This window comes from Canis lupus, chromosome 7, assembly GCF_011100685.1.
Source record: "Canis lupus familiaris isolate Mischka breed German Shepherd chromosome 7, alternate assembly UU_Cfam_GSD_1.0, whole genome shotgun sequence".
NCBI classification, from domain to species: Eukaryota; Metazoa; Chordata; class Mammalia; order Carnivora; family Canidae; genus Canis; species Canis lupus.
This window is the reverse complement of record NC_049228.1, coordinates 28,567,979-28,595,379: the sequence shown is the minus strand read 5'-3', so window position 1 is coordinate 28,595,379 and position 27,401 is coordinate 28,567,979. Positions and strand designations below refer to the sequence as shown.

Sequence of the window (27,401 nt, the reverse complement as noted above, 5' to 3'; positions counted from 1 at the left end):
CATAATGTTCTGAAATCCCCCATTGCAGAAATGTTTGATGTTAGAAAATCATCAAGAAAACATGCACAAATATTGTTCTTGAAAAGGTATGGGAGAATTTTCTACATACAATGTTTTCAACTGCAATAATAATGTAGTAGAAATGACCTAAACATTAGGCTCTTATTTCCATTTCCTTTTTTATTTTTTTAAAAAGATTTTATTTATTTATTCATGAGAGACAGAGAGAGAGAGAGAGAGAGAGAGAGAGAGAGAGGCAGAGACACAGGCAGAGGGAGAAGCAGGCTCTCTGTAGGGAGCCCAATATAGGACTCGATCCCATGAGCCAAAGGCAGATGCTCAACCACTGAGCCACCCAGCTGTCCCTCCACTTCTTTATTTAAAATAAAGTTTTACGTCTCACATTTGGGATTATACATTTTAAAAGAGGACAACTCCAAATGGAAGATTCAACAAAATAAGTTTTCTGTCCCTTTTTATTTTACATTTCTTTCTTTTTTTAATTTACTGTTATTTTCTTTAAAATCTAATCTGGATAAAAATAGTCAATCTAGACAAGAATATTATTCTTTTTTGGCTGCTTTCCAATTCATATCCTGTAGTCAATGAAGTTCTGACACTAAATGGGATTGGAAAAGGAACACCCTTTGAAACTGCAAAGCAGAAACCCTTGGAACATATGGAGTGAGACTGTAGTAAATCACCTGTAATCTCCCTTTGACATGGCTACTCTTTTATTGAAAACTTGTTTGACAAAGAGTTTGATTACACTTTGCATTGGCTAGAGTCTGACATGTGTTATCTCTATAAGAAGTCTTGCCTTGTTAGATAAGATATGCTGTATATTCTTTGAAGAATGTCTATTTCCTATAAACATAATTAGTTTATCCTATTGATATAAAAGGATAAGAAATTACCCTTGAGAGTTTATCAGTTTTCCAATTGCATGTAGATAAAGTATAAAATTCTGGAATAGTAAACTTAATTTTAGAACCATCTCACTAATTTATCTTAATTATCTTCCAAGTAATACACATTCAGTAACTTACTTTAGACTAGTGAGGAATTGTCTAGTGAGAGTCTTAAGAGGAATTACTCTAGTAAGTGTGACTTACTATTTATTGTTTTTTTAAAGTGGCATTTTTATTGTTTACATCTTGCAATTTTGCTTTTATTTTAGAAAACCATTTTATTAAAAATAATGTAATATTAAAAACCAGACCAACCAGGGTTCCAATCATCACATATTCAAGTTAGTGGAGCTCAGTTTAATAAAAATTGATGGCACAATAGTGATTCTGTGACTGTAAATTCCCTAAGAGTAAAACGTATATATGTATAGAATCTCTACCCTTACAACATAATCCATGTAAAAAAAAATCACTAAACTCCTCCAAGACAAAGAGGTCTAACATATGAAATATATCAAGCAACTCAGTCATAACAAAATCATTTTTAAGAATGGTACTATAAAGGTAAAAGAATTTTGATAAAGCATTTTCCCATCAGAGAATGTAAAGCATTTAAAATAATTGAGCATAAATAAAATGAAAAGTTAAAGTTAAGAACTATTTATTATATCACAAAGAAATAAAACAGTTATTTCATATATAGATCTCATTTATTAATCCTAAAAACCAACATGTCAATGGAAAAATTGGTAAAGTACATGAATAAATAATTTATAAGTGATGTGGATAATAAACATACAAATAAATGTTTGACCTCACCAATATGCATGGGAATACAAATAAAAAGAAATAAAGACACTCCATTTTTAGAGAAATGGTACTAGCCAGTGTTGTTAAAAGTATTGTTAAAAGTGAAATGCTAGGAAACAGCTCAAGTGTCCATCAACAGATGAATGGATAAAAAAGATATGGTGTGTAGATGTGTGTAATATATATATATATATGTGTATATTTATGTATACATCATATATAAATGATGGAGCATTAGTCAAAAAGAATGAAATCTTGCCATTTGCAATGACATGGATAGAGCTTGAGAGTATAAATGCTAGGTAAAATAATTCAGTCAAAAAAAGACAAATACCATATAATTTCACTCATATGTGGAATTTAAGAAACAAATGAGCAAAAGAAAAAAAGAGAGAAATAAGCCAATCAATAGACACTTAATTATAGAGAACTGATAGTTACCAGAGGATGTGTGTGTGTGTGTATGTGCGTGTGTGTGTGTGTGGGGGGGTGGGGGTTGGTGAAATAGATGATGGGGATTAAGGAGTGCACTTGTGATGAGCACTGGGTGATGTATGAAATGTTGAATTACTATTCTACATCTGATATAGCACTTTATATTAACTATACTGGAATTAAAATGAAATAAATGAAAAAAGTGAAATCCTAAATACAAACATACCTTCCTAGAAGGTAATATGTCAAATGCACAAATATTCATACCTTTTGACTTAGTAATTCTACTTTTAGGAATTTAAAGAATAATCAGAGATGTGGATAAACATTTACATACTATGATATTTATTCCACATTATTTCATTTGTTTATATATATTGCTTACACCTATTTTTATGTGATAAGCTGGAAAAATTACATATACAATTTAACAATTTTAAATCATGATATACTTATGCAATAGAGTATTATACAACTATCAGAAATAATTTATTTTATTTATTTTTTAAAAGATTTATTTATTCATTCATGAGATAGAGAAGAGAGGCAGAGACATGGGCAGAGAGAGAAGCAGGCTCCTCCCAGGGAGCCCATGTGGGACTTGATCCCTGCACCTGGGATCACGCCCTGAGTCAAAGGCAGATACTCAACCACTGAGCCACCCAGGCATCCCTCAGAAACAGCTTTTGAAGGCTGTTCAATGACATGGGAGAATATATTATGACCTAAAGTAAATAAATATATAATAACATATAGCATACAATCTCAATATACTATTTTTTTAACTATCCAGAAGGAAATATACTAAAGTATTAAATGTTTATCTTTGGGTCTGGGATAACAGAGAGTTATTTTCATTTTTATACTGTTCTGTACTTTCCAATTTTCTATCACAAATTCATATTACTTTTAAGGGTGAATTTTTAAAGGAAAAATGTATCTGGAAAATCAAGAGAACAAAGTGAAAAATAACCTCATTTTTTAATGCTTAAAAAAAACACTGAAACCACTTACCTGGGGTATACAGTCAGTGTATGCAAACATTGATTTAAAGCGGTCATCCATGCTTATGTGGTAAAGAACACACATTGCTATTTGTTTGTAGTTTTCATTACCTGGGCGTAAGAAATCAAAGATATGATTAAATCATGGATACAATGAATTTTCTTGGTAAAACCACTCAAATGAATACATTAAAAACTCCTGAATCAAATCGTTACAAACTCCTGATTTAGAAAATATTTTGAGTTCCCCATTTCAATTCTAATGTTTGGAATATACTGTCTGTGATACATCACTAATATCCAAGAGATAATATGTATTTTGCAAGGTATGTTTATAAAAATAATTAACCACAAACCAATGAATTTATCATTTTTATTGCCTACCATAAAATAGATTGGGTTACTGGCCTCCCCACCCTTACTCTTCCTTAAGAACACTGTTCTTAAGAGTAATAATATATGAAAAATAGTAAGCCAAAAAAGTGTATTTAATTCCTGTGAATCAGAAGCTGGAAAAAGGAATCTAAATGATAAAAAAGTGCAATAGGTATTTGTAACATTAAAAAATACATCCATTCATCTTTTGTCGGACACCGAGGCTCCTTCCACAGTTTGGCTATCGTGGCCATTGCTGCTATAAACATTGGGGTGCAGGTGTCCCGGCGTTTCATTGCATTTGTATCTTTGGGGTAAATCCCCAACATTGCAACTGCTGGGTCGTAGGGCAGGTATATTTTTAGCTCTTTGAGGAACCTCCACACAGTTTTCCAGAGTGGCTACACCAGTTCACATTCCTACCAACAGTGTAAGAGGGTTCCCTTTTCTCTGCATCCTCTCCAACGTGGATGGAACTGGAGGGTATTATGCTGAGTGAAGTAAGTCAGTCGGAGAAGGACAAACATTATATGTTCTCATTCATTTGGGGAATATAAATAATAGTGAAAGGGAATATAAGGGAAGGGAGAAGAAATGTGTGGGAAATATCAGAAAGGGAGACGGAACGTAAAGACTGCTAACTCTGGGAAACGAACTAGGGGTGGTAGAAGGGGAAGGAGGGCGGGGGGTGGGAGTGAATGGGTGATGGGCACTGGGTGTTATTCTGTATGTTAGTAAACTGAACACCAATAAAAAATAAATTAAAAAAAATACATGACTATAAAATGTTAAGGGCTATGAACTGAGCATAGTCTAAGGGCTGCCTCAGAACTGCAGAGGTCAGGTGATTCTTGCCATATACACCTTGAAACTGAGAGAAGAGAAGCAAATGATATATTATATACTGAAAAATAAAATGAGATTCTTATATATCATGCAATTCTTCTACTTGTTTTTAGGTAGGTCATATTTAAGGAACTATTTATGAACTCCAAGTCAGAAATAGAATTAGAGAAGTGGTTTAACTAAAAAGGCTTTTTAAAGATTTTATTTATTTATTCATGAGAGACAGAGAGAGGCAGAGACATAAGCAGAGAGAGAAGCAGGCTCCCCGCAGGAGCCCAATGTGGGACTCGATCCCAGGACCCCAGGATCACGACCTGAGCCAAAAGCAGATGTTCAACCGCTGAGGTGTCCCTAACAAAATAAAGTTTTATTCAAAAAACAGTATCCTGAGAAATCTTTGAAGATATCCAGAGTTTAAAAAACTCAAGCAGGTAAGTGAATTTAATTGATAAATAGTGTATAAAGATTTTAAATATGTTTTAACATGGAGGATACATTTTCTAACTTTATCTTTGTATCCATCATACCATAAAATTACTAAAATACTTAAATGTTTTTTTTAAATCATTTTGGGGATCCCTGGGTGGTTTGGCGGTCTGGCACCTGCCTTGGCCCAGGGCATGATCCTGGGGTCCTGTGATCGAGTCCTACATCGGGCTCCCTGCATGGAGCCTGCTTCTCCCTCTGCCTGTGTCTCTGCCCCTCTCTCTCTTTCTCTCCCTCTCTCTCATGAATAAGTAAATAAAATCTTAAAAAAAAAGATTAAAAAAATAAAAATATATAAAATTGTTTTGGATTCTGATTGAAGTTTTCATATATTAGGCATCTTTTTTTAATAAAGATTTATTTGTTTGGGAGAGAGAGAGAGAAAGAGAGAGCATGCATGAGCTGCAGGGAGAGGGGAAGGGGTAGAGAGAGGGAGAAGCAGACTCCTTGCAGAGCAGAGAGCCCAACATGGTGCTTGATTCCAGCGCCCCAGGGATCATAACCTGAGCCAAGGGCAGACTCTTAACCAACTGAGTCACCCAGGCGCCCCTAATAGGCATATCTTTAAGATGGTTAGAAATTCTTAGAGGACATGAACTTTGGTATTCTCTCAAGGCTTAGTAGGCCATATAGAAGTTTCCTAATAAATATCTGCTGACTGATTTTACTTTTAGTATTTAAACAGCATAATGACTTAACAATCCTGTATTGTAAATTTGAAAGTTATTAAGAGTAAATCTTAAAGATTCTTACCTCCCCCCCCCCCCCACGGAGTAACAATGGAAGGTGATGGATGTGTTAACTAATCTTATTATGGTAATTATTTTGGAATATATACATACATCAAATCCTTATATCCTAATGTTTTATGTTAATTAATCTCAGTAAAGCTGGGGGAAAAAAGAGTAATGTTACATTAAAAACTCAGAGGCTGGGCAGCCCAGGTGGCTCAGTGGTTTAGCGCCACCTTCAGCCCAGGTGTGATTCTGGAGACCCGGGATCGAGTCCCACGTCCAGCTCCCTGCATGGAGCCTGCTGCTCTCTCTGCCTGTGTCTCTGCCTCTCTCTCTCTCTCTCTCTGTGTCTCTCATGAATAAATAAATAAAATCTTAAAAAAATCAGAGGCTAAAACAGAATAAGCTAATGATAATGTATATATAATGATAATATAATTTATATAATGATAATATATGTATCACCTTATATACATACATATATATATACGCACATATATTATAGCTTCCTAAGGATAGCTCAAAGGATATGCAATAGAATAGGAAGTCTGGAGAAGAGTCTTAAAGTTATAGTTCTAAAACCCAGATGAATAACATATGAAAAAAACAGATCTCAGCTGTAACAATAACTTACATTACCTTTTAACACACCAAAACTAAATATCTAGTTTGACAAAGTAGAATGAATCATTCTGCAGCCAGTCCTGAGTCTGTACTTGGGTGCTTTTCTTTCTCCTCCCTTTGTACTCATGGCCAAAGGTAAAAGCTCCTTGCAGTTCTCCATACCTTCCTAATTCTTCTCAATCTGTAATCCTTCATTAAAAAAAGAATCTCTGAACATCTTCCAAATTTCCCATAATCATTTGTTTCCCTCATAATCTTTACCTAAAATGATTATCATGCCCCACAGCATGTCAAAAACTAAAGGGCTGAGGAAACAGAAGTCACAGGCAAACCATGCTGTCCTGAGAGACTGTGGACAGATGATCTTTTTATAATCATAGTTCTTTGAGAAAAGAAGAAAGAAAAAGGGTTAAACAAACAGCGATATTGTTCCTATTGTATGGTAAGCATACATTTTCTTACATATTCTTCTAGCAACTGAAGAGATAGGTATTCTCTTCAATTTGGAGATGAGGCAATGATATTCATCAAGCAATGATATTCCTTCAAAAGGAAAAACTGCTGTGAATCTCAGATTCAAATCCGGGTGTGACTACATAGCCTGTTTGTGGACTTTCTATTAAGTCTTCCAAGAGGCAGCAGAAGAGTACAAAATCATTCCTTAGTGACACAGTACAGAAAGGAGTTAACATTAGAAGGGACTGGAAGTCCTGGGAAGTCCTGGGAAGATCTGGGAGTCTTGGGAAAGGGAGGAAGGTGGCAGAAGAGGGGAAGAAAGAAGACAAAATGCAGAACAGTCAGTTATTTATTGGAGGACCTGTGCCCAGATACAGTAAGTTCTAAAGGATGAAAGAAGTTCTTGACAGGGACAAATTGCATTATTCCCCCAGCAGTTTTGGGAACTAGACTTTTAGCAATTCTGAAACTCACTTTCACTAAATTGGACAAGAACTGTTAGCAAGCAGTGTTTGATTTTATGCGAAAAACAAGGTGCTTTTTAGAAGCTTAAAAGATGAGTAGAGTGGTTAATAGGTAGTATAACATTGTAGTTAAGAGCTCAGGGTCTGGAGAGGCAGACTGCTGGCGTTCAGTTTGTGATTCTTTCACTTGCTATACAGCCTGTGAGTGTTATTTAAACTCTGTGCTTCAGTTTCTTTCTTTGTATGTGTACACTTCAGTTTCTTAATCAATGAAATTGATAGAACAACTGTACCTAACTCAAAGAGTTGTTATGTAGGATTAGTTAAGAGAATCCTGGTAAAGCAATTAATACTGAATCTTACTGACACAATAATAAACCTATTCAGTAAATATCATTCCTTACTATAATTATGTGAATAAGAATGTTTTTTGGTTTGACCAACAGGACACTACTATCATGAGCCCCTACCACATATAGTGGGTTTTTCCAGTCTCAAAATTAGATCACAGTTAGAGTAAAAAACAGTTTTGAAAAGCAGCTGAGATTTCTCTAAGATAAGCTAGACAGGGTTCAGGTACATTCTGAGCCTGTGGCTGAGCCACTTGTCCTACTCAGTCACTTTCTAAAAAGCTCTACTATTTCCTAAATATAGGCTTAGGAGAGTTACCCTATACTACAAGACTCCCTCAGTGACCCATATCTCATAAGAACCCTTCACCATTCTCTCATTCTTACAGGGTTATTATAAATTCCTTAACAAAAATAAAACTTGAGAAAAGAAAATAACCAAAGTATAGATTCAGTACATGTTCCCGCTCCACCACTACCACAAATGCACTGTGAATCTCTCGTCTGTCTTCCATGTTTCTGTATCTGTAATGGAACTTAATTTCACTCTTAAAATAGGAAATTTTAGAGGTGATTGGCTACCAAGAAGGTGAAAGGATACAGAGAAGTCTGAGGACACTGAAGACAAATCTCACAGTCAGGTACATTACTTATTTAAGTAGCATGTCCCATATTTCCCCCACACCCCTGCCCCCTTGCTTGGGCTAAGAACAACTGAACAAAAGAAACTGTAATATGACTGACATTACACCAGAGATCTTTTTTTTTTTTTGGTCTTGAGGAATGTGTGAAGGGAAAGGATCTAAGGAACTACAATATTGTACTCAGAGGTCAACATTAACACAAGTTGCTGATATGTCTTCTGGATTTTGTGCCGGTTAAAGATTCCCTAGAATCCAATCAATTGATTTACAAATACCTATAGAATTGATTTTCTTCCTTTTTTTTTGCATTTATTGAGGGAATTTAAAAAGATAGAAAATGATATTTGCCCTTTTGTTCAGAAAAGATGTATTCTATAAATGATCTTGTTACCCACATAGAATCTTTATGATTCTAATTCATATCTTATTGTTACAAATCACATATTTCCCTTCTACTTTAAAGAACTGCAATATATAAATGAAGATTATAGTATATATCATAGGTATCTTATTCATTAAATTATTAATCATTATATAAATGATTAGTTGCTTCATGAAAATACAGTACATAACAACTTTATGGCATCTAGCAGATATCTGAGAGCTATAACAAAAGGACAAAGTATTTTAGGACAAAAGTGCCTACTTAGAGTGGGAAGATGTCTGGAAATAACCTAAATTCATCTCTTTAAACACAGCTGCACACAAAAAGTAATGGCTTTCTGGCAGTCAACATTTATTATTACTTAAAGGCTAATTTGCAGATCACATAGCAATAAACAGCCATTAAGAGAGATTAAATGGTCCAAGTAAAATTAAGAGCTTATCCTTCATTATAAACTAATCATCTTCTTCATTCATTGGAAGAAAGGATATCTGAGTTCTTAAAAAATAAACTTCAAAAAAAGTCTTGTACATCCCAAATGAATTTGAGGCTTGGGGGTATGATTTTCCCATAAGAATTCATGACTAAGAACCATAAACTGCAGCTAACCAGCTATGATTCCTCTACATCCTACAAATGGCAGGCATTTCAAAAGGGCTCCTTTAAGACTTATAGACATCAATTATTCCCAAGTAAAAACAGGCTGCCAATAGTCTGTATGCTGGCATAGCACCAAAGGCCCTGTGACTTTTGAGCAGCATAGTGAAAAGACTGAATATTTTGAGAACTAGGTCCTTAATGACTGGAGGTGGATTAGTCAAATCTGTTCAAGTAATAAGGCCAGGGTGGAAAAAAAATGGCCTAGTCATTATGATTCCTTTGGTATTTACGGTAATAAACATGAATCATGATGAACTCACTGGCTATTAAATGCAGGGGTCATAAGTACTTCGATAGGATTTCCACAGGAATTCACCGTTAATTAGCTGGATCATTATTTGAAAGTGTTACTGAATTATCTTAGCAGTTGTGCAGCCATTCCCCCAAAATTGGTCATTCCCAGCTGAGGGCAGTTAATGCCTTAACAAACTGGTCATTAACTCCAGTAACTGATTTTGTGGGAATTATTGCACTTATAAAGTACATTCAAGTTTTTTTTTCCCCTCTTTTTAAAAAAAAAAAAATTGCAGCTGTAGTTCAGCTGGAGCAGCTGAAGGAGAAAAAAAAAACAGTTCTCTGGACTGCTCTCATGATCGATTTTCTGCCAATTAAAGGGCAAACGTATGCTGATGGGTTTTGAATTTTAAAATGTCTTCAGTTTTTCATCTCCGAAGTGATTAGTAAAAACACCAGTTAGTTACTAATTTTGTAAGACACTTGGGATTTTCCATTCACAGTTCAGTCAAGCAGAAATATGAGTTTGAACACCAGAACTCAAAGCCAAATTTCCGCTTCTGCAGTAGACCCAGCCCAACACTTTGTAAAAACAGAGTGAGAACACAAGTTATGGGCAACATTATTAGCCAGATTCTCGTTCTCTTCTGCACTCCATGTCTTCATTCAAAGTAAAAAACTCCCTTTGAAGTCACAAAGGCCCCATGAAAAGATAAGATATATGCCCAGTATGATGAGAGCCAAATGAATTTGGAGAGATCAATTTTTAAGATTGCAACTATGCTGGATAGTCTCCTGTATTAGAATAGATTTGTTCATAGTCAAATATAGAAAAGATTTGAGATGAACAGACAAAAACCAAGAGTTTTTAATCATGAGCTGAAGGGTGAAAATTACAGAACTTATAGGTTACAATGATCAGTATGAAAACAAGTGTAACAACAATTTTGTGATACAGTGTTTCATGGATGATTTATGTGTCCAGTTACTTTAAAAACTATAAAAAACTGAAATTGCAAGTTATACCATTAAGCTCAATAGTTCACTTATATTAGGAGGTATTCACTAAGTACTCTAAAATTCAACACCTATTATGCATTTTCATCCATTTTCAGTATGTACAACTGTACATTTAGCCATGTAATTTATTTTTCAATTATTACCTTGTCTGTAGTAGTCTTTTATTACATCCAGGGCATACAACAACTTATTTACAATACACCCTACAAAATGTGCACATTTATGGTACAAATGATAGGGACCGAAATAAAGCCCTTAATAATGACTGCTTTCTAGCCTACGGGTCCACACCACTGACTTAATGTGCTTTGGTCAGCTTTTACCACGTAGAAATGGAGACACCCCAGGCAATATTCACACACAGAGTATTGGAACCAGCTGGTGATAGAAGAATCCTAAGAAAAAAGGCTTCTTGATTTAATTGGGAAAACAGGAGGAAGCATAAATTTTACTGCCATTAATAACTTCAAGCAATCTTGATATGACTCTACCTCACCCTGACGGCTAAACATGTGCTTTTTGTTAAATCGTTTGCCACATCTGACCCCTATTGTTTGCTCACTTGATCAGGTAAGAAAACGTAGGTTTATTTATAGGATAAATGAGGCCTATTAAAATTGAGAAACAGTGCAGTAGTCTATGAGAAGCTGCTTACTGAAACAGATGTGTGAAATTCCATAACAGTTTTGTAATAAACAGGCCAAATGAAAATTTTTTTAAAAAGTCTACTTTAAGTTTCTTAAATCATCATAAAGACAACCTAACCTAGTTTTTTTAAAATGGAAAACACCTCCTAATATGAAAAAATTTTATGTTGACAATTTCCAAACAGTTTTTAATAAACAAGTCAAAAAGGCATTTACTAAATAAGAAATTTTATTTCTTATTTTAGGATGCTTTTGATAAAATAAAAATTAAGTCATATTAATTATAATGAAAAATAACAGGTAGGAATTTCAAAGGTGTTCAGAATTTAACTTTTTAAATTTTCTTTTAAGGACATATGACAGAATGGTCAAAGTAAATAACCCTTAATTTTTAAGTGATCAAAGTTTAGAGTCCAACAGTATCTGTGATGGTGATCTCCCACAATAGGGGAAATCAGACTTGTCTCAACCGGAAGAGATCAAACATTTATCACTTAACTCTTGACCTGGTCTGACTCACTACATGCTGATAAAATCTTTCTACAGCCTTGGAAAATGCCCTGAAACCTAGATTACCTAATGTAATCTAGATCAAGATGAATCAGGTGTCATTTTTACTCTCAAAACTATTCTGGGTCTACTCACAGAACGGAGAAGCATTTATATCCATTTAGAACACTTCAGAAACCCTAATTTATCTTCCAGTGAGGAGAATATCATCTAACAATACTCTGACTAAAATTCAGGTCTTTTGGAAATGATTCATGTGGAATTACAAGGCATGACAATATGCTACTGAACCTCTGGAATCCTAATTTTCTGGCCATAACCAATAAAATTAGCTTTAGAACAAACCAGCCATGCAAATTACCATGCTTCACAACTTTCAAATTTAGAAGAATCAAAATTTATACAGAGAGAAATCTGAATCAAGATTTAAATTATGGGGGATCCCTGGGTGGCGCAGCGGTTTGGCGCCTGCCTTTGGCCCAGGGCGCGATCCTGGAGACCCGGGATCGAATCCCACGTCGGGCTCCTGGTGCATGGAGCCTGCTTCTCCCTCTGCCTGTGTCTCTGCCTCATTCTCTCTCTCTCTCTGTGTGACTATCACAAATAAATAAAAATTAAAAAAAATTAAAAAAAAAAGATTTAAATTATGGACCAAACTCTCATACTAGTTGCAATCAGCTGTATCTGTATCAATGAGCTGGTGCCTCTGGTGATTAAAGGGCAACCTGAACAAAGATGTCTGGTCTAGTTAACTTTTTTAGTTAACTTGCACACAGATTCATAAATTACATGTGAAAGTGCCTAATATAAGTTAAGCACCTGATGAATATTTATTGAGTATGAATTTGATCTTTATTATTATTACAAATATTGAAAAGCTAGCAACTTCTCTAGGTAACACTCCTAATTCCTCAGTTTTTTAAGGAAATATTCTCTTCTCTGTTCATAAATGAACTAAAGAAGTATCCCTAGGTAGGGTAAGTTGTGATGCTTGGATTCAACATTTCATTATTTTGTCTGTTTGTGTGTGTGTGTGTGTGTGTGGCTTTTTTTGTTGGTTTGGTTTTTCAGAATTTTTCAAGTTTTTAATTCCAGTTAATATGCAGTGTTATATTAGTTTCAGGTGTACAATATAGTGGCAATTCAACAATTCCATCTATCACCTGTGCTCATCACAACATATGCCTCCTTAATCCCCATCACCTATTTAACCCTCCCCCCACCCCTCCCCCCTGTAACCATTAGTTTGTTTCCTTGAGTTAAGAATCTGTTTCTTGATGTGTCTCTTTCTTATTTTTTCCTTTTGCTTGTTTTGTTTCTTAAATTCCACATATAAGTGACATCATATAGTATTTGTCTTTCTCTGAGTAAATTATTTTGCTTAGGATTATATTCTAGAGTCATATCCATTTTGTTTCAAATGGTTAAGATTTCATTTTTTATGGCTGAATCATACTCCATTATGTGTGTCTGTGTGTATACATATATACACATCATTTTTATCCACTCATCAATCGATGGATACCTGGACTTCTTCCATATCATGGCTATTGTAAATAATGCTGCTATAAACATAAGGGTACATATATGGGTTTTTGAATATCTTAAAAGAACAGTACGCTAATCTAAAATCAAATCTATCTTTTCAATGAACAGAAATTTCACCAAAGTGGACAAACACATGGCCCACAAGCACATGAGAAAATGCTCCGCATCACTTGCCATCAGGGAAATACAAATCAAAACCACAATGAGATACCACCTTACACCAGTGAGAATGGGGAAAATTAATAAGACAGGAAATAACAAATGTTGGAGAGGATGTGGAGAAAGGGGAACACTCTTGCACTGTTGGTGGGAATGTGAACTGGTACAGCCACTCTGGAAAACTGTGTGGAGGTTCCTCAAAGAGTTAAAAATAGAACTGCCCTAGGACCCAGCAATTGCACTGCTGGGGATTTACCCCAAAGATACAAATGCAGTGAAATGGCAGGACACCTGCACCCCAATGTTTATTTTTTATTTTTTAAAAGATTTTATCTATCTATCTATCTATCTATCTATCTATCTATCTATCTATCTATCTATCTATCTATCTATCTATCTATCTATCTATGATACAGAAAGAGAGAGAAAGAGACAGACAGACACAGGAAGAGAGAGAAGCAGGCTCCATGCAGGGAGTCCGACGTGGGACTTGACCCCAGGTCTCCAGGATCATGCCCCGGGCTGAAGGTGGTGCTAAACCACTAAGCCACCGGGGCTGCTCCACCCCAATGTTTATAGCAGCAATGTCCACAATAGCCAAACTGTGGAAGGAGCCTTGGGGTCCACTGAAAGATGAATGGATAAAGAAGATGTGGTGTATATACATATATATATATACACACACACACACACACACAATGGAATATTACTCAGCCATTAGAAACGATGAACACCCACCATTTGCTTCAACGTGGATGAAACTGGAGGGTATTATGCTGAGTGAAGTAAGTCAATCGGAGAAGGACAAACATATGGTTTCATTCATACGGGGAATATAAAAAGTAGTGAATGGGATTACAGGGGAAAGGAGAGAAAAATGAGTGGGAAATATCAGTGAGGGTAACAGAACATGAGAGACTCCTAACTCTGGGAAACAAACAATGGGTAGTGGAAGGGGAGGTGGGCGGGGATGGGGTGACTGGGTGATGGGCACTGAGGAGGGCACTTGATGGGATGAGTGCTGGGTGTTATACTATATGTTGGCAAATCAAACTCCAATAAAAAATATACAAAAAAAATCTATCTTTTCACCTATTTGAATAGTGTTTATCAAATTATCTGTGGTGGAGGGCCAAGTTTTTATTTTTCATCTCATGTGTCAAAGATGATACTTTAATAAAGTATACTAAAAATAAAATTAAGCAAAATATACACAAAATAGAAGTTTATAAAGTATTATATTCAACAGACATAATTATTTGAGTAAGTTGCCATAAGTTGTCTAAACTCTTATCCTCGATTTCTAGATTTACTTGTTACAGATGAGTAAAAAAGTTTATGAACATGCATTGGTCGCTGGAACACACTTTTGAGTTATTACTGAATTAGAAGACTTCCGCCTTGAATTATGTATCACGTAAAGAAATATGTAAATATGTATCAGTACATATTTACATATTTTACAATAAATTCAGTAAAGAAATATGTATCACGTAATTGAAATTAAAGTGCTATTTCAAGGTTTAAAACAAATTCCTATAAGCAGGCATAGAAATAGTAAAAAAATGTGAAGTAACAAGACTTTCTGTGCTCTTCATTTTTTTCATTTAGCAACCATTGGCCCCTCAAACTTTCCCTTTTTCTTTATTTTTCAAAGGATTTTATTTATTTGAGTGAGGCGGGGGGAAAGAAAGAGCTGGAGGGGAGCCAGAGGGAGAAGCTGACTCCCCATTGAGCAGGGAGCTAGACCTGGGACTCAATCCCAGGACTCCAAAATCATGACTTGTGCCAATGGCAGATGCTTAACCACCTGAACCACCCAGGCATCACCTTCACTTTTTTTTTAAGATTTTATTGATTTATTTATGAGAGAGAGAGAGAAGAGAGAGAGAGAGAGAGAGGCAGAGACACAGGCAGAAGGAGAAGCAGGCTCCATGCAGGGAGCCTGATGTGGGACTCCATCCCGCATCTCCAGGATCTCGCCCTGGGCTGAAGGTGGCGCTAAACTGCTGAGCCACTTGGGCTGCCCCAGATAGAGAAAAATTCTAAGGACTAAGCCCTGGGAGGTATTCTAATGCTTACAGACTGGGGAGAAAAGGTGGAAACAAAAAAGGCAACTGGGAAGGATTGGGTACTTAGGAGGAAATCCAGAAGAGTATTGTGTCCTGGAAAATCAATGGAAAGAGATGAGGAGAGAAACTATAACAAATGCTGTTCACAGGTTGAGTACTATAAGTGCTGAGAACTGACCACTGGATTTAGCAATGTAGTGGTCACTGGAACTTGACCAAAGTAGTGTGATGGGGCATATATGTGAAAGCCTAACTGGAAAAGATTAAAAAGAGTGTAGAATGCAGGGGGGCAGGGCGGGGGCGGGGGGGGGGGCGTTGAGAGAGGCAAGACAGGAAAGAGGAGAGAGGAAACAAGAAAGGATATGAATGTATGCAAAAAGGAAGAGAAAAACTGGGAGGCAGGAAATGACCATAGTTCTTGAGGCATTTTACAATCGGAAGAAAGGAAATATAATAGTTGAAAGGTAAAAGAATGAAGTGGGAGTCAAGAAGAATCTTCATTAAGATGATAGAAATAATAGCATATTGGTGTGTTGATTGAATGATCTTCTAGAAAGGAAAAAATTAATGCAGAGAGGAGAACTGCGAGAGCAAAAATATTGAGTAGGTGACAGGGAATGGGATGGGGAGGGAATGTTGGCCTATGGGAAGAGAAGCAAGTCCATCCACAGTAATGGGAGGGAAGCAAACTACAGACAGAGGGGAGATTAAGTGTGTGGCAATAGGAACTTCCAGAAGTTGTTTTTACTGCTTCTACTTTCTCAGTGAAATATGAAGCAAAACAAGATAATGAGCTGAGGATGAGGTGTTAGATTTATGAGAAGGTATAGGAATGAAATTCTCACTTAGGAGAATGGGAGTTACCAGATAAAGAAGATGTAGTATGGCTGCTGGGCAGCATTAAAAGTCTAGTACTGGTTAATTATCCAGAATTTACTGTATACTGTTGTCCCTCTGTGCTCAGGATCTTCCATCTCCATACCCCTATACCATGTCATAGATTCCCCACCCTCCTTCACAAAGCATCAAACAAATTGATAAAAATGATTCTAAGATGTGAATGGTTGAACACTCAAAATGTCTAAAGGGCAAGACAAGAAATATAATAAATGTTTAAGGATAAGAGAAAGTAACGTTTATCTTATAGGAATGGGACAGTTTGGGTCATATCGAGAAGTCCAAATATAAAATTAAGAAACTAACTTTGGTAAACCCAGGCACGTCTAGCTGGATTTAAGCTGCTAATTTGAGACTCCTAGTGTATTATTACAATCAGGAGTGTTTGCATTTAATAGGAATTAAAATCTTGAAAGGAATGCCTTAACTCACTGGTTTCCTGAGGACCCATTAAGGGGATCCACAAAGTCACAACATTTTTATAACAATACTAATATATTACTTTTCTTTTTTAAATTCCCATTCTCTCTTAAGAGGCTACATAAGACATACATAAAATATGATGTCACAACAGATTGTTGAGGGAGCTTGGAGAGCCAAATGTTGTCTATTAAGCCTGACTCTAAAGAAATTTGCAAAAGGTAAAACTATGCCACTCTTGTCACCAATTTTTTGTTTTGGAAAGTTATTTTTCATAAAATATTTATGTTAACATGTAGCAGGTTTGTTATTTTTAAATGAATATTTAGAATTTTCTCAATTATAAATAGAATAAATAACCATAGATATAACGCCTCATAAACAAAAAGCTCTTTGAGGGTCCTTGATAATTTTTAAGTGTTAGAGTCCTGAGACCAAAAATTTGAAAACTGATGCTCTAACTATTGAATTCCTACAGTCTCTCCTAATAAACAAGGGAAACTTACAAAAGAGCAGAAAAATTGTGGAAAGTGGTGATTGCCTATAATTTACAGGTAGCAGCTACCTAATCTGTTTAAACATTAGGCTGGCTGTGCCTATTCCATTTTTGTTTTAACAAACGCAAAAAATTCATATATGTAGGATGAGACCTGCACATTTTATAAGGTTTACTCTCTTGAGTTTAGATTCCTTTGGAAATCAAGCCAAAAACTGAAAAGCTGACATGAAAACTCAGAATATTACTCTATTTAAAATACATATCAATATCATTTACACAGGAAAAAGAATACTGTAAATAAACTCAAAATTGTTCAAAAGAGTTCATTAGTGAAATGTAGTATTTTTTAAATTATTGATTATAAATTCTGCAATACACTGTCTCTACCATTATGTGATATTTAAGTTATATGCATGAACTATATCATGATGATCTAGGTTTGTCCAAAGAATACACTTCAGTTGTGAATTTATGCTTGCATCTTTATAACATCATCCTTAAGCACATCAAACAATACTTAGCTTGTGAAACATCCAAGCCAAAGTGACTGAAGGGTACAAAAACATTTGCCTGGTGCATCAGACAAAAACCTAAGAAAATTTAGTTTTCAAGTTACTTTTGAAACCCTATCAGTGCCTTTTCCAGGAAACTGAAGAACACACCATGACAAAGAATTTCCTTGCCATTCCCAACCTAGAATATTCTGACATAAGAAAGCACTCTTGAGACACATCAAAGCCAAATGGCTTAAGGATTTATGACAGGGAATTTTTTTTAATGATTTGATTCTTAGAGAAGTCAAAAAGTCTTTAAATACTTAAAAAAATTAATTCAATATCTTAAAAAACCTGACTAAACTAACAATTGGATAAATAAAGCCCATCTTTCTAGGTCCAATTCAACTCGCGTTTAATCACATTTGCTGAAACCACTGGTTGTGATAGGTCTCCCAGATAAGAACATACAATTACTAGGCACAAGAAATTATCTGTCAAGTATGGGGATGAATAGAACCGAAAAGATTTATAATTGATACTAATAAGCAGAGGTAAGTTTAGGATCCTTATGAAACCTTAGGAAAGTAGCATATCAAAAATGAAGTAAGAATTGAATCATTTTGGTAGTGTTTAAGTAAAGCAAAACAAAGGAATATTTAGATAGGTTACTCATGGATACAAACAAAATTTCTGAAACATTTTGGAACATAAGTCTTCCTTCTCAGTGTTTAGGAAAATATTGAAACTATTCAAACAAATCAATTTCAGGGTAAGTGGAGAAAGAAAGTTTTAAGTAATGATTTCAAAAATTCATTATTAATCCCTTTATATGTCCCTGATGTCAAAGAAACAGCTAAATTCAAAATTTCTAAATGAAATGCTTTATTTGACAAAATTTTGAAATAATTTTTAGTTCTACTGAATTACGTTTCACTCAGAGCCTCACATGGCAAAAAAGCTGAACCATAAGAAAACTTCACCTCTGCCTTTAGTAATAATTCAAATCACACAATCATCCTCAATTACATATTTTTTTTTTCAGTTATGTGGCAAGTCTCACAACAGCAGGGGTCGCAATATACTAGTTAAATGTTTCAGGATACAAGAGAAGGGGATTAAATGTTCATATTGCACAGCTTTATTAGAACCTGAAAGATTCATGATTCATTGTACTCTAGTTAAAATAATCTCTCATTAAGTATAAAAAGATTTTTCAGTTATGGGATCCCCAAATAATAATAAAGAAAATCTACTTAAAATCTGATAGCGCTTTCAGTTGAAACAGCATCCCTTAAAAATCACTTCCGAAAAGTTCTAGCACATGTATAGCCTTACTAAAGTGGTTTTACATTTTTTGCAACTTTTAAAAAATAAGCAATTTCTACATATAAAATAGGTAATTCTTTAATTCAGTCATTAACTTGAACATATGTTAAGCTGAATTTCTTTCTAATATAAAAACCCAGACTATTCATATTCTTCTCTATGCTCAATTCCTTCTCCATGACTACAATGAAGCAAATGTACCCCAAATTCTTCAAATATTTGATTTGCAAAAGGTTTTTTCCATTTAAAAAAAAATTCAATTCCATGGAATCACTCCAATCACTACTTGCCAAGAATAACCTAGAAAAACTTAGATTATCTACTGTTCAACACATAAAAATTCCAGTGGAGACAGTAACTGATATTTCTAAAGATTTGATGGGAAAGAAGTCTAATTACATTCTCCTAGTTCAATTTTTTCCAAATGAGTGAATCAAATCAGAGAACATAAAATCAACGAGTAAGTCATAAATAGAAAAAAGAATAGAAAATACAGTTCATTGCACATAGAAATGGTAAATACTGCTTTCTGAATATTAAAAAGTTAAAATAATAATATATAATAAAATATAATGTATATTAATATGCACATATGGATATATACACATGCATATATAAAGCATGTTACACACATGAGTACTAGATTGCAAACTGTACTTTCCTATAGATAGTGATAAAAGATGTTTGAATGTCACTGCTCTATACTAATTATATCCTATCCCTTTAAAATCTATGCTCTCTGTCTGTAATGCTTCCTTACTACAACTTCTATATAATAATAGTGGCCAGGGCAGCCTGAGTGGCTCAGCGGTTTAGCGCCGCCTTCAGCCCAGGGTGTGATCCTGGAGATGTGGGATCAGGTCCCATGTCAGGCTCCCTGCATGGAGCCTGCTTCTCCCTCTGCCTGTGCCTGTGCCTCTCTCTCTCTCTCTCTCTCTCTCTCTGTGTCTCTCATGAATAAATAAAATCTTTAAAAAATAATAATAGTGGCCAAAGACCAGAGATATTAAATATATCATTTAATTACTTAATTGAGAAATTCAGTTTATCGTGTTAAGAGATAATGATATAATTTTCCACATAAGTAACATACAAATTAACAAGTATAAAACTGACTCTTCTATTATTAATCAATCATTTATCAGGAAATCATTTATACACTAAGTACAATTTCCTTGGACACAGCAGAGAGAACAATCAAACAAAATAGGTTTCTTTACAGTTAAAAGAAATGTTACAAAGTCCATGCAATAAACTGTACTAGGAGCAGTATGTAATTGGGAAGAAAACCTTTTGGGCATTTATTTGGAATTCGTTTTTAACAAAATATACACTTCAAATAAGCTCACTTGTCAGTTTCCAGGACCACAGGAGATTAGAAATATATCATTAGAGGAAAGGAAAATTGCTGCTATAGAACTGCTGCTGGTACAGAAATGAGAAGCGGCAGCTAAAAATAAGAGGAGAAAACAGAAAACCTGTGTATAAAAATTAAAAATACATGGAATTTTGGAACCATTTAGCAAGGAGAAATACTTCAGCACAGTCATGTTTACACTCCTGTATAATAAACTATCTTCAAAATTATAACTTGAATCAGCGATTGTAAAAAACAGTCACAGCTAATACTCATAAAGCACTTGAACCCAGGTACTCTGGCTCCAAAGCCCAAGGTATTCACCTACACTATACTTTTCAATAAAAATTTAAATTATGTTTATTGTATTAAAGTACATTTAAGAAAATGTTTATAAAAGAAAGATATAATCAACTTTAAAAGTCTTTATATAAAATGATTAAACACCCTTAATGGTATAAGCTGAGAAAACTTACCTATCAAAAAGATCTATTTCTGGATATCTATAGTTTGTATTCTATATAATTTCACATATTTATAATTTTGTAACACTGTACTCTCATTTAATCCTTCCCTATTAATATGAACTATTTTCTATACACTGAAGATGAGAAAACTGACATATAGGTTAAATAATTTGCACAATAGCTAGTAACTGAAGCCAATATTCAAAGTCATATAGTCTGGCTCCAGAATTCTAGGTTTAATCAATGTGCCCTGCGCTACTACAGTTGCTAGATACACTAAATATGGTAGTATAGCTATAATGTCTCAGGATGTATTTTTTAAGGGATTCTAGTAATCCTGGAAACCCAGGCACCTGGCTGGCTTAGGCAGTAGAGCGTTTGACTCGATCTTGGAGTTGTGAGTTCAAATCTCACAATGGGTGTAGAGGTTACTTAAAAATAAAAATCTTTAGGGGCACCAGGGTCACTCAGTCAGCTAAGCATCTGCCTTCAGCTCAGGTCATGATCCCAGGGTCCTTGGATCAAGCCCCACGTCAGGCTCTCTGCGAGGTGGGAGGCTTGCTTCTCTTTCCCCCTCTGCCTGTACCCCCACCCCTGCCTGTGCTATTTCATCAAATGAATAAATAATACCTTAAAAATAAATAAATAAATAAATAAATAAATAAATAAATAAATAAATAAATAAATAAAATCTTCTTAAAAATTTCAGAAAAACTAGAAAATACCTTTCAGGATCATTAGGCTGCTTGCTCACCAGCATTCCAGTTCTAATCCTTCCAAGCATTTGCCCACCCCCTTAAAGTTTGACCTAGCCATATGACTTCCTATTATCAAAGGAAATATAAACAAAAATTATATTTATCACTTCAGAGTGGAAGCCTTCAAGAGAAGTTTGCCAATCTCCATATTTTTCTTTCTTCCTTCTCTGGAGCCATGTGGCTTGGAGGTTCTGGTAGTCTTGGTCTCTGACTGATGCTAACATAGACCAACACTTTTACTTACTCATTATGGATATATAATATGAGCAAGAAGTAAACCTTTGATGTGTTTTAAGCTACTGAGATCTCAAGGTTGTTTATTAACAATTATAGCCTTGTCTTCCACTAATAAAATTTGATAGGTTTTTCCTGGGAGGTAATAAAGGGACCGTTTTTGGGCCATGATAAATACAAACAATTTTAAGTTGACAAAATGGTTAAGTTCTAAAAATTCATATTGAAATCAGTTACTTGGAATTTGGAACATTTTTTTTTCCCCCCACAGGCTCACCTTCTAAAAGGCCTACAGAAGCTTATTTAATAATTTAAATGAAAAAGAGGTAGAAAATAATAGTACCTTTAAAATACTTAAACTAAGAGAATGTGAGAGAAGCAAATAAATGTAAACCTGTAGATATTCTAAATACTGATAGACATTTAAAAATTTTTTTTATTTAAATTCAATTTGCCAACATATAGTATGATACCCAGTGCTCATCCCATCATTGATAGACATTTTGAAGTATTTTAAAGAAGTTGAAGGCACTGCTCTGTAGTATATTTTAATTCCTCTTCAATATGTACATCTTCTCCCTTATCTTGATCTTGGAATATCAGTAGATTTCTCTTTTGTTTATTATGTATGACTGCCATTGCTTCCATGGCTTGCAAGTGGAATGAAAAGGTGGAACTAAAGAAAGTTATTAAGCAAAGTATACATGAACATTTGAAAAAAAAATTGCTTAAGTTAAAATTCAATGACTTGTGAGCTGAATAAAAGTCACTGAATAAAATTCAATAAAATTAAATAAAATTCAATGACTTTTATTCTGTGTGACAAGTTTTTCTTTTTTAACCTTTCTCTCTCCTGAGCTATAGACCTCTGTTTCTATCTGCTAACTGAACATCTTTGTCTGTGTCTCCAAAATGTCTCAAACTGAATCTACTGCTGTCTCCCTCCAACTACTTCCTTCACACTTCTTCCTGTTCCTGGCACTAGCATTCTAACCATCATCTCTCTATCATTACCCACATTTGAAAAGTAGCATGTCATACTAAGTCTTGCTTTAATATGTATCTCTTTAGCTCTTTACATTAGCCTTATGCCTGACATACTACCTCTTCCCTACTCCATGTTTTCTGTACTTTTGGTCTTGCTGTTACAACAGATTATGATTCTCATCTTTGGACTCTAATTCTAGTCCCTGCAGATTAATTTTTCTAGAGCAGCACTCTGATTGTGATATAAATAGCTCAAAAACCTGCAATGATTCTCACCATCAACCAAATTAAGTAGAACTTCTTAGCATAGCCTTAACCTTCATAATACCCTATAAGAGCATAAACCCCATTTATTTTCAGGATTATCTCCTGCTATCTTCTTAGCTGTTTTTCCTCATACTGACCTAGCACCATCTGTGCCATAGATACTGTTGATCACTTTATCAGAAATACTTCCTATGGCTTCCATTCTTCTTAATTTTATAAAGATCACCTTGTTAAAAGGACAAATCTGTCAATGTCATCTCAAATGACACTCTGCCTATGAAGTACTAATAAGGGAACAGTCTCTCTTTTGAATCTCAATATACCCACAGATTGAAACGTATTTCCCTATAGTGCTTAGCACTTGTGCTTTGCCATAGATTTTCAACATTTTCCTGAATTAAAATTGAATCAAACTGCACATACATCACAGGAAAGTAAAAATAAATAATCTACTTAGTTTGTCAATAAAGATTTAATATCTATGAGGAGGGTATTTGCACTCAGAGAATAGGAGGTCAGCAACATTTATAGAATGTCCACTTTGATCAAGTGATGAGGATGATGGTGGTGGTAAAAAATGATTATAACTAATATTTATTAAGAAAATACTGTGTCAGGTACTATTCTAAGCACTCTGTATGCAATACTTTATTTAATTTTCCAAAGAACTTTAAGTAGGTTATAATTATTATCACCATTTTAGAGATGAAAAAACTGAATCAAAGTTTGGGTAACTTGCCCAACATAACACAGTTAGAAGTAAAGGCAGTCATAATTCTAATAGGACAGTCTGACTCCAGAAATTGAGCTCTAGAAGAGATGAAATATTTTGTGTACTAAATATTATATCTTATTTATAATATTATAATCACAATATATTATATCACAAAACTTATTATTTGTTAACAAAATATAGACTGGGTATCCTTAAGTAATTTCCCCAAAATCTCTTTTAAACCATTTGTTCTATAAAAGTAGGTCACTAGATACTGTATAAACCAAATAGTCTCTGAAGTCCTGCAGGACAAGAAGTATAACTTATTCATCTGCATACACTGAAACCTGACCTAATGTTTGTTACATAATTCTGCTAGATTTATGAGAAATAAAGGATCACATGAATTAAATTCAATGCCCCATCAATTTTGCTTTTAAAGTTTTCTGTTTCCTTGTTAAATGTATTGCTTTGTTTCACAAAAGCAATTTTTGAAAGGAAAAATTTTTGTAGTTTCTTCTACAATGTAAAATAAAAGTCCTGTGCAATATTTGTGGACTGGCCAATGGGCCACATGTTCTTGGACTAAATGACAAAGAGTTTTCCTATTCTGAGAAAAGGAGTAAGAAATAAATTTCCTTAAAACTTACTTTAAGAGGAGTTGGAGAATTAAAATTTTAAATTATAGCTCTGCATACTCTACTTACGTGGTCTACTTAATATAACTCTACGGTATAGCTTATTATAGTAGATAATAAATCCAACTGTGGCAGCAGACGCAACTGAGTTTCAATATGAGCTTCGCCTTTTATCAGTTACTACTGTTAAAAAAAATTTGAAAAGAGAAAACTACAAAAAAAGAATGAAACACTACTGAAACAAAGGAACAGAGTCTTAGATGAGTAAGAATTTGCTTTCTGACTGAAAAAAAAACACAGTGGCATTCCATGTAGAGCAAAAAGAAGGTGAATAGACACCTAGGCATAAAAGAGCTTGTTTAGGGAACTGTATACAGTGTAATGTATGTTCAGTATATGTTCAGTCTAAACCTAGGTATAAAGTATATGTTGGGGAATAGTAGGTGCCTGTAAGGACAGACATTGAACGGATCATAAAGGATTTGTTAATACTCTTCCAAGAAGCACTAAGTATGAATTCAAGAGTGAATTCTTGAATCCATCCTTGCTAGATATCTTGCTAACAGCTAAAGGAAATAACGTATTACTAACCAAATCTGCCAATACAGTATTTTCTATCTCATGCTACAAAAATTGCCCTTTTGTATTTAATGACAAAAAGGCTGTGGCAATTTGTGTACTCAAAAGCATTATTTTAAAAGTATAGCAGAATATAAGGACTTAAATGATATCCACTTTTTAAAAAAACTGAAGAGAATATAATCTTTCCTTCTTGCTTCTTTGATAGCATGTTCATATTTTCACTTTGGTTTCACTTTCATATGGATAAATGAAGTCAAGAGTTAAAAGTTTCTATTCCATTTCATTCTATAGCACCATGGAAATCCTGGCACATGTTATTTTTCATTCATTCAGCTTATTTTAGTATTAAGTCACAATCAAAAAACATATACAGAATAATCTTTGCTCAGCAGACTTCAACACAGGCTCAATTTTCCAGTGGTGTTGGAAATTTGAAGCAACACTATCATTAATTTCTAGAAGGCATACCTAGGAGTGCAGTGAGCTTGGGGAGCAGTCCAACTTGTACCATCTTATTCCTCAGTCCTGTGTCAAAGGATAAGTTTAGTAAAAGCCGGAGGGTGATATTCAGCAGATCTTCATGTTCACAAGGTATCATTTTTACCAGTTTCTCAACGATGTCCATTTCCACCTATGTAATATAATAATACAATTGCAGTGAGGTTCTGTTGTACAATACAGCAAAAAAAAAAAAACAAAAAACAAAAAAACCCCAAATAATTACTTTTCATTGTTTTTCTACCCGCATGTGTATCCATTTTATAATTATGTGTTAATCTATTTATTCTCATTTTAAACTATAAACTTCTCTAAAATAAAACTTTTGAGGAAAGAAATGTATTATTTCTACATCATCCCTTCCTTCCTCTACTTAACAGTATCAACTGGAGGACAAATTACACTGGGTTCTTGAAAACACATTATTGAATGCCATCTAAGTGCCAAACCCTGTGCTAGCTCAAACAAGATCTTGTCTTGGCCTTCAAGGATTCTCCAGTCTAAAAAGAGAGCAGACAAATACAACAAATAATTAAAATGTAATGTAATAAAAATGGAATGCACAAAGTCCTCTGGAAGCAATATGGAAAAACTACTAAGCTACCTAAACAGAAAAGACTTCAAATGATGAACAAATTTTTTAAAATGTGTAATAATTTGATCTCTGGTTAAGAAAGGCAAGGACAATCGACAAAAAAAAGCCAGTGGATAGGCATTTGGCCTGAAAGAGCTTATCTGGGGGGCACTGCAAATGCTTTGGTATGGCAGGGCATAAAGTATAAGTTGGAAAATGGCAGGAGCCTGTTAAACGCATATTGGACAAATCACAAAAAGCTTTAAATGCTCTGCTAAGAAGAATGCCTAAATGATTTTAAGTCCAGAGGGTAATGTGGTCAGAACAGTAGCATAAAGATAAGCATATCACTACATACAGACATATATAAATATATGCATGCAAAGAATAGGACACAAATGAATTGGGGGCATTGTATAAGGATGGACTGAAATAGGCAGATATCAAAAGTAGGTACACTTAGTATCTTGCATTAGGCACTATATGTGATTAGGGTCTGAATCAAAGAAAGAAAAAGAAGATGAAGAGGAAATAATCTGAGAGATGTTAAGGAGATATGGTCAGAGCATCTGAAGGAGAAGTGAAGAGAAAGCACTGAAAGTGAAGATGACTTTCAGGTTTCTGGCTTGGTCAATGTGTTAGGGGGCCCGAAGACTACCCCAAGGTTCAATAATTTGCTAGAAGGACTCACAGGACTCAGCATGTATTCATCTTCATAACTGATTTATTACAATGAAAGGATGCAAAGCAAAATCAGAAAAGGGAAAAGAGCTTGATCTCACGACCCTGAGATGATGACCTGTGGGAGCTTATCTGAGTTGTGCTACCTAGGCATTCCCACCCTTGCCATTTCTTAATTGCAGTCTTTCACTGACTACAAAAAAATCACATTTCTAATTGAGTCCTCAATAAAACTTCTTCCTCTCATTCCATGCTAAGGAGTGAACATTGATTTAAAAAAAAAAAAACAAACGAAATTGACAATCCAACAATGATTTTTCCTTTAGACCTCTATCTTCACAGTTACACTGTAATTAAAAAGTACAAATCCGTCTTCAAAGACTCTTTAACTTTGGCTCTCCCTTTCTCTGAGTTCAGTATTCTAAGCAAGCTGGGACAATCATTCATTTGTTAACTTCCTACAATTTTCACAGAGGCCAGTTACAAAGATTTGTCAAATTTATACAAAACCATAATTCTATCAATAGCCTGAATAACACCTTTTCTAGCTCTGTTCATTCATTCAACAAATATTTTTACCTTAAACCACTGGAACACATTAGTGAACAAGGAAGAAATAATTCATGCCTT

The 27,401-nt window shown here is 34.6% G+C and overlaps 1 protein-coding gene across 5 annotated transcripts in view; it reads right to left on the bottom strand.

The window, feature by feature from the left end:
- Window positions 1-27,401, bottom strand: part of KIFAP3 (kinesin associated protein 3) — a 157,558-nt gene that overhangs the window by 66,494 nt on the left and 63,663 nt on the right. For all 5 annotated transcript variants that reach the window (XM_038542576.1, XM_038542579.1, XM_038542577.1 and 2 more), the window contains 2 exons: window positions 25,487-25,649; window positions 3,171-3,271 (listed from right to left, as the gene is read on the bottom strand). In XM_038542576.1, coding sequence (XP_038398504.1) covers window positions 3,171-3,271; window positions 25,487-25,649 — 264 coding nt within the window. The remainder of the gene's footprint in view (window positions 1-3,170; window positions 3,272-25,486; window positions 25,650-27,401) is intronic.